The 15,572-nt window shown below is 37.5% G+C and overlaps 1 protein-coding gene across 1 annotated transcript in view; it reads right to left on the bottom strand.

The window, feature by feature from the left end:
* RYR2 (ryanodine receptor 2) overlaps positions 1–15,572 on the bottom strand; it is a gene marked incomplete at both ends in the record, with an annotated part of 388,405 nt that overhangs the window by 281,011 nt on the left and 91,822 nt on the right. The window contains one exon of the mRNA XM_084261061.1: positions 4,984–5,103. Within this exon, the coding sequence (XP_084117187.1) occupies positions 4,984–5,103 (120 nt within the window). The remainder of the gene's footprint in view (positions 1–4,983; positions 5,104–15,572) is intronic.

Genomic DNA, 15,572 nt, shown 5'->3' with positions numbered 1-15,572 from the left:
TTTCTATCCCCTCACACGACTGAAGTATCTAGAGGGGCCAATAAAGAATGGAACATCACTAATATTTAGCTCTGGGTTATAGTGCAGACAGTTCCAGCCAACTGGCTGACACCAGTCCAGCAGCAGATCTGCAGAATCTTTCTTAGTGTTGCAACCATGCCCTGCTATGGTAGAAAAGTGTCTCTTCAAAAGCAAAAATGGAAAAAAGTTATCAAAGTCCTACCTTCCTCACTTTAGAAACAGAATGATTAAGGGTATAGTAAGTTTTTGGCACCTTTTCTCAGCACTGTAACTCATTTTATATGATGTAATTCACAGATCAGTGGAAAGTCCAAATCATTAAATCACATATTGCACTGCCTTGTAAAAAAAGAACAGAAGAAAAAAAAAAGAGGAAAAAAATTTCAAGTGGAAGTTTTTTCAGATGTTCAAAAACCCTCCCTATGTTATCCTTCCCTCTCTCAAGTCCAAATTGCTGAGAACCCAAGAGGAAAAATAAAATAAAATAGTTTTTATTGGTGCTTTTTAATGATGTAAAGCAGCTCTATAACTCAGGAGTGGAACGGAAGTATGTGAGTTTACCACTTGCCATAAAAGCAAAAAGAAAAAAACCCCAAAACCTTATGCCACTAGAAAAGCACAACTCCCTCTCAGTGTTCAGCTGTGCAGTGGTTCGCAACGGATCAAAACTACGTTTGTGACTGGCCCAGAGCCAAGTATGTTTTATTCTGCACCATGGACAGGTACAGCTTTTGGGAGCTGATAAAACACAACTCCAGCCTGTTTGCTTTTCAACATTCCATGCATTATTTAGGTCTAAAGAAAAATTACTTCAATAGCAGAAAGCATAATCTTTTAACGGAAGGAATTTCCTCATACCAGTGATCTGTTTACATGCAAAAAGCAACATCTAATTTTCAAATGCAAAGAAATAGATCTCATTAGTCATTGAGGTAAGTTAACTGTTCATAATTGTTGCTTTAATAAACGGGATGGTCTGCCACAAGGGAAATAAGATTTTAAAAGTACAGCGAACATTTATGAAACAATATTACCTACAAACCATTGTCAATAAAAGAAGTTCATGTTATATTTTGCTTTTTTTCTGACACACATCTCTTTCTTTTTACTTAAAAAAATTAAAATGTATGCTATAAATTTAACAAGACCTGCCAGAGAAACAATGAGATAGGGGAAATAAGCAATTTCAATTCTGTCTTCAGTATGTCTTCTTTGGGTTTTGTTCCTGCTGTGGCAACTTTTTTAATATAAAAAAATATGGTTTATGTTTATATATACTTACGTGTTTAGAATACATAAGCTACCCCTAGAACAACATTTATTTTGAAATAGATCCCCTTCGAAATTGTTAGATATTGCAATATAATTTTCATTTGATCTACTATACCTCTATAGAGGAGGTAGTCTTGTGTTTATCTTTTTACTCAGAACTGTCTCCTGTTAATAAAATTACACTTCATGTAACCTGATACATTGTTTATTTATTATTTTGCTCTTGAAGATGAGGGATCATTTTGAGTAATTTGGTGACATGCTCTGAGCAACAATTTGGAAGTTGCTGTACTCCTGCAAGTAGCAGCTAAACTGCATTTACAGAGTAAGTGTAGCAACCACTTCACTTGTCTTCTGAAGTTAAAACAATTAATGAAATAAAGACAGTGTAAAGTGAAAAACAGGTTTTCTCCCATTACTAGCTAAAGCTAGAAATTAACTGGTAACACTCAAAAGAACTATTACAAAGGCACATCCCTGATTTACCCTAGGCTCTTGCTACCACTCATACAGACTCGATTCGCACTGTGTGTCCTTCACAACTGCAATTCAATCCACTGGCTAAAAAAGTTAATTTTAAATGATGAATACCTCTGCTGTATAAAGTCCCAGCATCCTCTAACCCAGTCTGGGGTCTGACTGCCAGGGGGGCAGCCTTGCGAAAAAGGGCCTTGCAGGCAGCAAGGCAGGCACGAGCCCACAGTTTGCCTTGGCAGCAAAGAACAATAGCCTTTTGAAAGTTGTGTAGCCTGGAGGGGGTTTTCTCCTTTACTCAGCATTTGCTAGACTACATAGAATCATAGAATGATTGGGTTGGAAGGGACCTCTGAGACCATCTAGTTCCAACCCCCTGCCATGGGCATGGACACCCTACAATAGCCCAGGCTGCCCTAGCCCCATCCAGCCTGGCCTTGAACACTACCAGGGGGAGCCACAGCTTCTCTGGGCAACCTGTTCCAGCGCCTTGCCACCCTCACAGTCAAGAATTTCTCTCTCATATCTAATCTAAATCTACGTGCCTTCAGTTTAAGGCCACTGCTCCTTATCCTGTCACTGCACTGATAAAAGGTCCTTCCTTTAGGCCTCTTCACGTACTAGAAGGCTGCTCTAAGGTCTCCTTGGACTCTCTCTTCTCTAAGCCAAACAATCTCAACTCTTAAGAGTAAGAATGACCAAATCAATACACAAAAATATTCACAAGTTTAGAAATATAACTGTACATTGAAATTTGATTCCATAAAATACCATTCTGTGATAAGATGTTTTTCTCAGAAAGAGTCCCTTATCAAATTTTATAGCAAAAGATGTCCCTCCATTTGCTACAAAGAAACCAACCTCAAGTCTAAAACCAAGATGTAACGTAGTTCCAAATATGAATTAATCTCCTGCTTAAAATTCAAACACCTTACAAGCTATACAGAAAAAACAATAGATATGCAGAACTAAGAAATACAGAGGATAATTTTGTTCAGTAAAGTGATTTGACAAGGATGGATCACTTCCAAAAGAAGTGAAGAAAGTAGAATCCGTAATTGAAATGTGAACACATGTAAACTGATAATGCTAATTTAGTCCAACTATCATAATCCATCTTTTGTTGGTATGATGTTTTCAAAATCCACTGAGGGAACCTATACAATCCTCCAAAGAAACACCTGAACAGGAACAAATAAAATTCATTAAACAGCTTTCATAATGGGCCTGCCAGTGTTATTGTTGTAATGGGATAAGTATTAATCGTCAGCAGTTGCCAAAGTATTCTATCAATGTGTATATATATGTATATGTCTCTCCAATTTGACCATTATTTTTGTAGTGTGAATTATTCAATGGCAAGAAAATGCATGAGAATAAGCTGTGCTAATAAAACATCAGCTGCAGCACCAGGAGCCACATTTTGAAGGACATTGGAGAAAAGCAGGGGACTGTATCTTGCAGTCTCAAGAACACAGTTCCAGAATGACAGCTGAGGTCTGTTACTTGTGTTTGGTCTATTAGTGGTGCTTGGTTTCATACCCTGCCCTTGATACCCAGCTGTAGTTCAAATGCCAGATTACTGTTTGCATTCAACTGCATGGCAATCCCATTACAACTGGAAAATAGTCTTACAGACACGCGGAGATTTTTTTAACTGGCTCAAGTACTCTCCTGGAACCTTTTTCAAATTATCATATGCCTCTTCTAATATTTTCTATGCTCTTCCTTCTTTAATGCAATAATAACATTGTATGGACACAGACATTAGGAAGAAAAACATTTTTATTTTCTCTTATTTACAGTCAACTTTGCTTTAAGGATTTGGTAATTTTATGGGTCCCTGAGCATTTATATCTCTAAATGACTTCAGATTAGCTCATACTAGAAACTGTCAGCCCTTAAAAATTAAAACAGGGATGAGCTGCATGGGTTTTCTTTTGTTTGCTTTATTTCCCAAAGCTCATACAGAATAAGCAGAATAAATAATGTTTCAGAAAACATGGAGAAAAAGCAGCATCGACCAGTAAGCATAGGAAACTGACACAAAATTTACACTGTATTTCTTAAAGACCAGAACATTCAGGAATTTTATATAGTGAGAGACTGTAGATTTAATATTCAAACTTACTGAATGATAATAAATTCATTAAATAGATTTTTCTGGCCTCACAGGCAACTTGCACTGCAATCACTTCTATCCCAGCACTTTCTTATTGTTAAAAAGATTCACTTAAACCAGAGTGGCACGAATGAATTCATCAAGATCATTGCTATTATAATGAATCATTAATATCCTAGTGAAAAATTTATTATTATGAATAATACATTCAAAATTATGAGACAGAAAATGAAGCATTACTCTGCAATGTATCAGAGAGAATCAAAGTAATGTTATGGAAGTTGGCAAGATAAAAAGCTCTTTTTTTCTAAGTCTTTCTAGATGTCTCTCTAGATGTTTTACCTTGATTTTATTTTCTCATTAAACATTTATATGTTAGCTGAAGAAAAAAACAAATACGACAAGAAATGTTCTTCTCTTTGGATAAATAAAATGTCCAAGTATACCCATTACTTTGGTCACAAAACCAGTTCTGCCGTCCAAAGGCATATTTTGTTTTCAAAACATTTATTTGAGCATCTGTGATTGTGAAATAAAACGTCTTCTTTGCATCAAAGTTAATTTTTCAAAGCACTATATCTACTGCATATACAGCAGTTATAGAAGGCTTAGATGACAAATTGATTAGACGATATTTTTAATACTTGCACTATTACTCTGCTCAGGGAATTAGAAGGACTTAAAGCAATAAGCATCTCAACATAAATGTCACAGAATAAAAATCTATCACAAATAGAATAATTGCCCTCTTTTCTGAGGGGTTAAAATCGGAGTAACCAAATGTGCCTTTGAATTGCTGAACACAAAAATCACACTGTGGCTTACAACTAAGTTCAGATAACCAAAGTAACAAGCACACTACTGAGATGGACATCTGTAGCCAGCTAGTGTTAAAGTGAGCCTAAGACACAAAGTCCTGCCAAAGGGCCGTGACAAAGGAACAATTAAACTTCCAAGGGGGATTAAGTATTCCTTACACTATTAGTAGATTTGATTTGTCTGTTCAAGACAAATTTGTGCATAGAACATCAAAGCAAGCAATGTTATAGCTACATCATTACTTCATACATGACACTTAAAACACTCAGCAGTACCTTAGAATTCGATGTGGATTCCAAAAAGCAAAGCCTATTGCCAAATCCTTCTGCAGCAAGGCACAATTTCTGTTGCTCCTTGTGAACAGTTGCAGTGCACTGCAGAACCACTTCATCATCCTATCAAAAAACAAACAAAAGCGGAACAGTGGTTATGCTTCTGACCCAACAAGATCTGGAGAAGCATTTATAAAGCCATTCCTAAACTTAGCAGCAGTTATCCCTGACCAGGAGCAGAATCGAATCTCAGCAGAATTGTTATTCTCAGAGATGTGAATGTGGGCAAAGCAATTAGAGGAATTATTATAACCACACACGTGCTTCTCCTATTTGCCTATCCTTGTAACAACAGTCAGTATGTATGAAACACAAACACTATGGGACTATATCTTAATCCTTTGTAGTAACACAGCCAAAGGAGATCATGTCACAAATCTGAAAGAACAGAAGCAGACCTTTATTTAAATCCCAATTCTTCAAAGAAACATAACCCTAAGATGGAGAATCCCTTTGCAGAAATACAGTTTCAGTTAAAAAAAGAAAAAACTTTGTTGTAATGGGTCTATTTTCTAGCAAAGGTTTTCTGTTTAAGAATAGAAAGAATAGCATCACCCTCTGCATTCTGCCCACTTGTTTATAAAACAAAATTAGAGTTTCCAATAATAAATTTCACAGGAATGATTACGAAAAGGTCATATTTAACACAGTAAATAAAGTGCAATACAGCAATAAAATTACAGGCCAAAGCACACAATTGGAAGCAGAACAGGATGAGACGACAAAAATGCACACATTAATGCTGGCTTACTTACAAAACAGTGCTGTTCTTACAGGCATCTTTCTACACAGAGATATTCAGAAACGACCAACAAATTAAATAAATGCCTGAGTTTAAATCAAACTGAGTAATTTGAAGCCCCTTGTAAACACCCATTTTGAATTAAACTGGCCTTTTATCTGATTTAATTTACTTCACTCTAGTAATTAAACTAAACTAAATTAAGGTATATTTAATTTGGAAAAGAACAGGAGATTAAATAGCATTTAATCAGACACTTTAAAAATTAATTTGAGTTACCTTTTTGTAGGTGGCCCAGTGTAGCAAGGCCTAGCCCTAAGTTCAGGTAAACCAATTTTTCCTGTATGCCAGCAACAGTAGCCACGCTGCATATTGGGTAACCGTAGAGGCAGTAAGTAGTAACTGCTTCCAGTCAGGCATTAACCCCAGAAAATGCAATATGTGTATATGCCATAGGCGCAGTTCACTACATACAATTGCAATTAACAAAAAAATCCCTAAAAGTCAAAATCAGGGATCTAGAAGACCACATACATAGAGCTAAGAGCGTTGCTATGTACTCTTTGTAAAAGTAGCATTTATTAAAGCCCACAGCATCTGGGGATGGGCAGGTGAGGGGGTGGGGTGTTTTCTAATGCTTAAAATTACTATTTCCTAATCTTAATTACACTTGATTCAAATAAAATGTACTTTCAGGTAAAAAGTAGTGATGTTTGATTACAGCTGTACACTATGCAAATATGTTCACCTTCCTCTTTCTCTTCCTTGCCCTTCTTCCTAAATAACCACACCAGCAGACTAGAAACTCCAGTAACCCCATGACCACCATACACTGTGCTAGAGTTGTCCACAAAAAGGGGTCACTTGAAAAGATGCTAACATTGCACCTCCAAAGCCAGAGGCAGACAACATACTACAGCTACCTTCTATTGACCCCAACCACCAGATTCATTTTGTACTGCCCTGTTCTCAACTGCTATACGCCATGCTTTCCTGAGGAAGTCTGAGAAGCGTTCTACATAGCCCATCAACAAAAATGACTACGCTGACAGCAGCAAAAATACAAACTGGTTTGGGGCAAATCCCCGACTTACTTAATTTTAGTTAATGATCTGATGCATCATATCCTTCCCTGCAAACCAATTATGCACAATCACCAAGCATACATATATAATGTAAATGCTGACTGATGGAAGATTAAGAACAGGAACATAGGAACTGCTAAATTTCCTGGTGCACAAACTTTCTCAATTCCTTTTGTAATTTTTTTTTTCTGTACAGTGTACAGAGTGCATGGTTTATTTTGTCAAATACGTAGCTCAAAAATAAAGATTTCTTTAAAAATTCTTAATAATTAATGAAAATCAATCAAAATTTAATTTCTGTGTTGGCAGGACACAGTCATTAAAACAACAAAGCAAATTACAACTCTGCTTTACTACATTTTCTTTGTTTTGTTTGGAGATGCTAACAACAAATTTTCTCTTAATTCAGGCCACAGAGTCATAGTGCTGTGAACCTATGCTAACCAAGGTTGGGTTGACAGAATTGGCATGGAAGGTTAAGAAATATGTGATGCTACTGTCAGATCAAGTGAAAGGTGATTACAGGTAATGATATACACCCAGCTCAAAGTTATTCTGCTTTTCTGTGCACATCCATAGAGAACAATCTAATCTAAACTCTGTCTTGTGTTTAGTCTTCCAACATGTACTGACTACATGTTCAGAAGAATCCTACAGGTACACAATTTAATTCAGTTGCAGAATTACATTAAGATACACAGTTCCATTCCATGTCTTTGGAGAAGTGGGTAAGCATCTCAGCACTGTCTTTCTAAACCTGTTTTCAAATCAGCAAATGCTATCCAGTTCCAGTGTCAGGAGAGCTAAAAATGCATAATTTCCTTATCTGAATTTATACCTCCAAAGAGATGGTCACTGAAGGTCACTTTGCTCTTGCCTCAAGAAAGCTACAATGTACATCATATTAAACATCCACTAAAGAAAAGTATTCTCCAAATATTCTTAAATCTTAAACCAAGAGATTTCTCCAACAGGTTCATTTCCTCCTATTACCTTCTGAGCATTTTCACATCCATATGTTATGCAGATGAGGTTTTAAATCATCATAATTTTTCTGTCAGTCACTGTCAGATTAGAACTGATGAAAGCAATTTATGTTTCAAAGGTCTGTAACTGTAGCCTTCAGAAGTTAAGCAAATACATCACTATGTATCCAGACACTCTTATCGACCTCTTTCCTAACCCTCTTCATACCAGGCTGAAAATTCAGGTCTAGAGGCAGCACAAAGGTACTGGCAAGAATATTAGTGTCTTTTAAACATCTCTGTCAAATGTTGAGTTACGTAGTATTACAGTAAACTAAACAGAGACAAAAATTAAAGAGATTCAAGAAGCCAACTTCAAGCACAGATGTTTAATGCCACAATGTAATCACTTATCAGAACTTTTGATCCACTTGGACTGTAAACTCTTGGGCAAAGTGTGGTTTAAGACAAACAGAAATACTTGTCTATGCATTGCCAATTTTAAAGTGCATAGCCAAAAGAAGAAACCTTAGTCTTCCACAGCACAGTTATAGGTCTTTGTAATGGATCAAGGTAACATGAGTGTTAATAAACAGTAGTGTGTGTCTGTCATATTTAATAAACAAAAGTTTAACATATACTTGATCTAATTAAACTAATTTTTTAAAAAATATGTATCTGTTTTCTGCCTTAACTAACAAAAGTATTTGATGTAAGCTTCATATACAAAACAACCATAACAGATATATATTATATACAATATAGTACAGTATTGAAAAAACTCCCAACCAGAATGGTTTGGAAGAAAGGCAGTAGCACAGACCTAAAATTCCTGCAGACATTTCCACTGCCAGATATTTCGTTATTCTTGTTTTGCTGAATAATCATCACTTTGACAGACATCTGCCAGTTTCCTCTGTGGACACTGAAAAATTTTAGTATTTCCACCCCACTTTTCTATCACCATAGCAGCCTTCATGAGTAAGCTCAAAGATGCTGCATTGTCTTCTGGTCTTCCATTTTTTTGACAGATAAAAAAAAGGTATCAAGTGAGTAAGGGAAAGTAGGTGCCAAATTCTGTGCACACAGTGAGGCTACAGCCTATTCTCAAATGCACAAGGCAAGTAGTCACAGTAACAAGAAAGGAGCACCCTCTCAGATACATCTGCTTTTACTCCAAGTGAGAGTGAATCCAACTTAAATCCATTTTGTTTAGATACTTCAATGGATGATTCTTCCACCCATTCTCATTCATCATCCCTCAGTTCACAGTCTGATCTTCACAACACCCTTGGGAATCTGGCAGTACAGTTATCTCCATTCCACCAATGGGGAGGTAAGCAGCAAAGGGGATACTGCCTGCCTGCAATCACAGAGCATGCCAACAGGACAGCAGAAACAGTACTGAGGCCGTTAAACTGACAACCCAAGCCAGAAAGCTATTCTCCTTCTCAAGCCTGCAAACAAACTTGCCAAAGGCAATGTGCAGCTAAGACTAATGTAACCAGCCATATACAGTGCTTTAAGATTGTGACCAAGTACCACCTTGGAGTATTCCATTAATCCCAAGAAACACTTATTTGTCAGCCAGTATACCAGTTCATAGTTTTAAAGATAACATATCTTCCAGCAAAAAGACATCCTGCTTTATGTGATGTCAGATAACCTCACTGAATCAAACAGCATGGGGTCTTGATAGGAACAACTGCATTTATTGTTCTGATGCTTCAAGAAGCATTCTGGGGAAAAAGTTTTTTAAAAGGTAGATATTTTGTATGCCACAAAGCCCTATTTATTTTTAAACATCACTTTTTTAAAGTAAGAACAGTTATTGAATAGAGCAGCACACAGCAGATACTTAATTATATCTATTCATTATGGGCTACTTATTTTCCTGAAGCCTTTATACTCATAGAAACTAAAAAAAACCAAAACCAAACCCCAAAACCTAAATGATTTAGCAGAGGACCCAGTAACAACAACAAAAATAACCCAAAGCACACAACCCAAAAGCCAACAAATCCACCTTTAACAGCATGTAAGTTTTTATAGCTAAAAATTACCTCCTAAAGCTACAAGCAACAGCTGCAAACCAGCAAACTGCATGCTCAAAAGTGCATTCCAGAAGACCAGAATATTGAGGGAAGAGAACGGCTTTGCTGTCAAGGCACAATATTAGAACACCAAGTTGTCAGAGATCCTTAACAGCATTTAGTTTCATCTACAGTGACTATCTGACTTTTCTGAAATCCACTTGAATCTCCTGTTTATACGACATATATACTACAAGAGAAATGCTAGTTTTTCAAGCTGTGAGCATGTTAAGCTCCAACATGAATGTTTTGACTAGATGTATCTTTCCAAAATGAGCAATTTAAAGTTATGACTGAACCAGACAAATATACACACAAACATGTATATATTTCCTTGTAACATACATTGTTTCTTTATCCTATTAAACCCTGTAAAACTGTTACATTCTGTGTAAAGTCAGTTTTGACTAATCCTTAACCTTCTCAATACATTAATTCTATTAAAGAATAACAACTGGCTGACTGAATTCCCACAGGTAGGCATCATCTACCTCTTCCATCTGGACATAGCTGTGATTTTGAGGGTAGAATATTTGCATTACGGTTTTTTTCTGGAAATGTGTTAGTTGCTGGTATGTTTGGGTTTTTTAATATTCTTCCAAGGTTGATTCCTGGATTCTTTTTTAATTCTGCACATTCTAGTACCTTAAACTTCTAAAAATTTTGAATTATTATCTGGTACTGGTTTAGTAGAGAGTCAAAGGATAGAATAAGGCTGCATAATTTATTTGCATTCTTTGAGAACACAAGATATCATTTCCTACTGTACATCTTGCCTTGGTTTACACTCCATCCATTACTACCTCCCAGTCTTCTGTTTCAACCATTCAAGAAAAGCACAATACTGGAGTTTCCAGCATTGCTAAAAATCTCTACAGGAAAAGTTGATGATAAATAGAGTGGCAACACTCTGCAAGTAGTACATTCATTTAGGAAGACTGTATGTGCTTCAGCCCGAGGTGCTTCAACTCATTATGTCATGATCTTGACACCTGCATTTTGTTTCCATTTCAGGACAAAAATAGGCAACACTTCTTTGTGTATTTTTCTTGATTTTGTATTCCATACTTAATATTTTACTCCTTTGCAGAGAATGCAGCAAATAAAACATGAACTATTACTAATTTAAATAATTTGCTGTGCCCTTCCTAATCTGACCCATCATACATAATCACCCTCCTTAAAGATGTAATGCTGACTCTGTGTTTCTACTGCTCCATGACAGGATACCAACACTGCATACAGAACAGAGAATGTCACATTTGCAAAATTAAGCATTCAAAGGTTAAAACTGGTAAGTTATGCTTGTACATTCAAACTGACTTCTACTGCTGTTTTATACAGCAAATACTGCAGTTAGTGGAACATTTCCATCAGCTTCCATATGCTATAAATCAGGATCTCAGCACAGACTTTAATAGCTCAGTCTTTAATAGCTTCCTCAAACTCCACATATGCACAGTTCTGCTTCACCGCATCCCATTTACTGTTCAGCTGTGCAGCTGAACATTGCAATGAGTATAGGTGCCACACATGCTTTAAAAGTAGATTTGCCAATAGAAATGTAGCCTGTGCAAACTGCTTTCTTCCTACAGAAGCTGTAGAATACTTCTTAACTTACAAACTTTAGTTCAACTCCCTTTGCCTTGTTGGGATGAGCACTGGGTTAAGTGTAGAATAAAAGTCTAGGTCCTGTGGGCCATCAAGTACCACAGTTCCACAACTGCTGGCAACCACCTGCCAATAGTTGCCACAGAGCCTCTCTTTCTGTGCTTTGGAAGAAGGTAAAAAGCAACAATACAGAAGTCAATTAACAAATTAAGACTGTGTTTTTCCTTCTCCAAATGCCTGATGTCAATAGCGGCCTTGATGCATAGATTTCTGAAACACCATGTACATAACACACAAGAACCTTGATCAACATCTCCTATGGGAGATGCCAATGAAACAAACTCTCAGAGCATGGCATTACTTACTTTAGCTGCTAATTCTATCCTTGACTAATCAACAAACGTCTTCAACAAAGTACCAAACTCTGTTTTGAAATACCACCCTATTAGGGAGACAAGTCTAGAACTTCTAATGTTTGAATGCAAAGGAAGCCTGTGATAGAGGTTAAGAAAAGGACCCAAATTCTGGTTACTGTACCCAAGCCTGAATCACAGCTCCACTATTTTCTTGGTAGCAGGTGACTAGGACAATATTAGTTAATAGTAAAATGGTATATGTTACATCCCAGTGACCCACCCTGAACTGGCTTTGGTGCCCTGGAACTCCATACAACACATCATCTCTCCTGTCCTGAGTGCCCACCATAACATATGGATCACAAAGGCATGGGCTAAATGAACTCACTGAACATTTTGTGAGTGTTTTTATTTTACAGGGGAAGCCCATAGACTAAGGGAATGATATCTGTTTATTAAATGACACTATACTGTGTACAGTACATTCTAGCTGGATGGCCAGGAGGAATTTGTGTTCAGACTCTCTGAAGTCTGAAGGAACTGAAAACAGCTTTAGTGCAGTGCACATCCCTTAGGTTGAGGTAGAAGATAAAAAGCAATGAAAAGAGAAGCTGCAGAGAAGGATTTGCTGGTTACAGTGAATCAAATGCTGATCATGAATCAACAACAGGCAGCTGTACAGAAGCCAAGAAGCTGGGCTAATTGGGAAAGAAGTGCATGTGACTACAAGAGTAGTGATCTTTTGACTTTACAAGAATCCTTCAACAAGTCTGATGATATCTAGAAAAAAAAAGAAAAGAAAAAAAATAACAGGAAAGATCTGCTTAGATTGTAGGGGAAACATGGCAGCAGTGTCAAGTGTATGTATTGTTGTCAGTAAAACAAGGAATAGAGGTTAAGTACCAGCATTCCTCATTGCATTAAAAAAATTAGCATCAGAAAGTTGGGGGAAGTTTTCTGAGAACAGCAGAGGGCTTTCACAGATCATTTCAGGAGCTTCAGCATTACAGGACTATAGAAACTGCTCAAGAAAGCCCCAATCAGTACAATTTATGCCGAACTTGTCTTAGGATGAGAAAGAAGAGAGAAAACTGTTCTGGTCACACAATTCTGAATAGTCTGGACACATCTTACTGTACATGTTTTAGTTTTATCCTGTAGGAGGAGTAATTTCATAAGAATTCAAGATTATTCCAGTGGAACTATACTTTGAGACAGAAATCCCGAGGAAAACAAATGCAATTCCAGAGGACCAGACTAGTTTGTAGTTCTCAATACAGTACTGTGAAGCAGGCTGCTAATACAATAACCACATAATCTCCTTCTTCCCCAAAAAGCTCTAACTTAGTCATACAAATAATTTCGGAAGACTACAGCAAAGACATGGTGATCTGCAGTACTAAAGATATGTGGCAGAAAAAAAAAAAAAACCCACCCCAAATCAAAGCAAAAACCCCACCCAACCTATATTGAATCATACAAATTCATATTCAGCACTTGCCAGAAAACATGTTCAATAAATAGCAATAATACAAAGAGTTTGTCGGAAATCAATCACTGTGTACAAGGCAGAGAATTTGTTGCACAGCCCTTGCATGGAGTGATGCTGTACAGCAAAGCAGAGTTTAGCAAGGACTCACACATCAACACTGAGCAGTGTCTGAGGCACAGCAAACATCCCAGCCTTCAGGTACCAAGCCACCAGAGGGAAAAGCAGCAAGCCGTCAGAAGGACACAAACAAATCTGAGTGAGTGGCTCAAGCACACCCAGGTAACAAGGTGGTCTGGGAAGTGCTCCATGGAGAAACAAACGTGCTGCTGAGTTTGATCTGACCAGGCACTGCAGGGATATCAGTGGTATCCGTACCCTTCGATCGCACATGCTAACCACCTCCTCAAATACAGTATACATTAGGAATATCAAAAACGCACACAACACTGCAAAGAGATGTACTGTCTACATGTGTTCTCAAAGCCTCCAGTTCTGACTCTTTATTCCACCCAGTCAGCATGAAACTGTGTCAAATTTGGTTTCAGCACGCAATGGCCTTCTGTATACACGTGTTAGTATGCTCTTCATTGAGTTCTACTAAAAATATGTCTGCAAATGAACATATTTCCAATTGAGATGACTCATTATTTCTCACCAATTAGCCTCTGTGGCCCTACAATCCTAAAAAAACACCAAGTTCAGCTGTCAGTGCCTAATAATAAACTTATCTGCCTGTAACCATAGTTAGCAATGGCTAACTCTGCACCTGACAGTTGGCTGCGGAGTGGTAGAAAACATCTGCAATAAAGTATGAATCTCAAATTAAACACAACACCACTGGTGGGCTGATTTCAGCTTAACAGTATGTCAAATTTATCTCTGATGTATTTCCACTTACAGGAACATTGTAAGAATTCTATTGCATTACACCCTCACCCACAAGTTCCAGGCTATGTCTCTTCTGCAATCAAAGGTGTGATTACAGCATGGGACATATCTATGCTATATTTGATCTCCCTGGTGTGAACACAGTGCCAGTGAAGACAGAGGTGACAGCATACTAGAAAAGGTGTCCCCAAGATTCTGCAGGCAAAAAGAAGATTGTATCTATAATCTGAGTCAGGTTGTTAACAAGCTGCCTCTAAACAAACACCAAGCATTTTATAACCCCACAGTGCTCAGTCCAAGCTCATAAATCCAAACTCTCACCAGTATCTGAAAATAATCACTGAAGTTTCATAACACTTTTCTGAGAAAGAGTTCATTAATCTCAGCTGGAGAACAGACCCACATGTTAACACAAATAATTCGTTCAAGGTTACACAATACTTAGACTCAAATTGAATACACTCTTTTTTGCATACTCCTCCTACCCTACTAACAGGTTCCACAGCAAGCCAGCTCTGACAGCACACCTGCCACGGACAAGGCCTTCTCACTCCAGCTCAGACTGCGAAAACCTCTCCTCTGCATTGTCCCTTTCATGCAAGAATATGTGAAAAGTTCACCAGCCCTCAGTCTTGGATCTTGCAAGCAGGCTCAGGAGGCTAAGTCAGTAACAGGACCATCTGCTTGAGTTTGCACATTCAATCCTAGATGACTTTCTCTTCCCTTAATCTTTTTTCAGCAGTACTTCTTGAATCATTCCACTTCAGCAGTTTGCCAGGCTGATATTTCGCAGCTGCCCAATCAATGATGCAACCTTTCCTCTCTAATTCCCAATGACTCACCTGACACTGTGTTTTTATTTTTGGAGCAAGGTTAAAGACTCACTCTAATCTTCGTCTGTTACAGCCAACTAATGTTCTGTCAATATTTCTCCCTGCTTTTAATCTGAAGCTGCTCTAACTTATAAGATTCACCCTTTCACTTCACACATTTTCATATGATGCTCTCCTGTCACCAGAGAAGTCTACCATCTTTCTGAAGTTTTCCTCCTTAGACTAATTTCATTTTGGAAAATTCTCTCAGACTGCTGTTCACAACTTCAGAGCAACTTTGATTTATGACCCATTCTTTCCTGCAGACCACTAATGAAATTATTAAATGTGATGTGTATCTTTCCCATGAAAAACTCCAAAAGGGCTATTAACAACATTCAAATTTTATCCAGCTTAAAATGCAAAAAAAGGGGCATCATACAGCTGGAGTTGTACCATATTATGAAACTCCAGCAATTATAACACTG

The sequence above is a fragment of the Gallinula chloropus genome, assembly GCF_964237585.1.
Source record: "Gallinula chloropus genome assembly, chromosome: 3".
In the NCBI taxonomy this organism is placed as follows: Eukaryota; Metazoa; Chordata; class Aves; order Gruiformes; family Rallidae; genus Gallinula; species Gallinula chloropus.
This window is presented reverse-complemented; position numbering and strand designations above follow the sequence as displayed.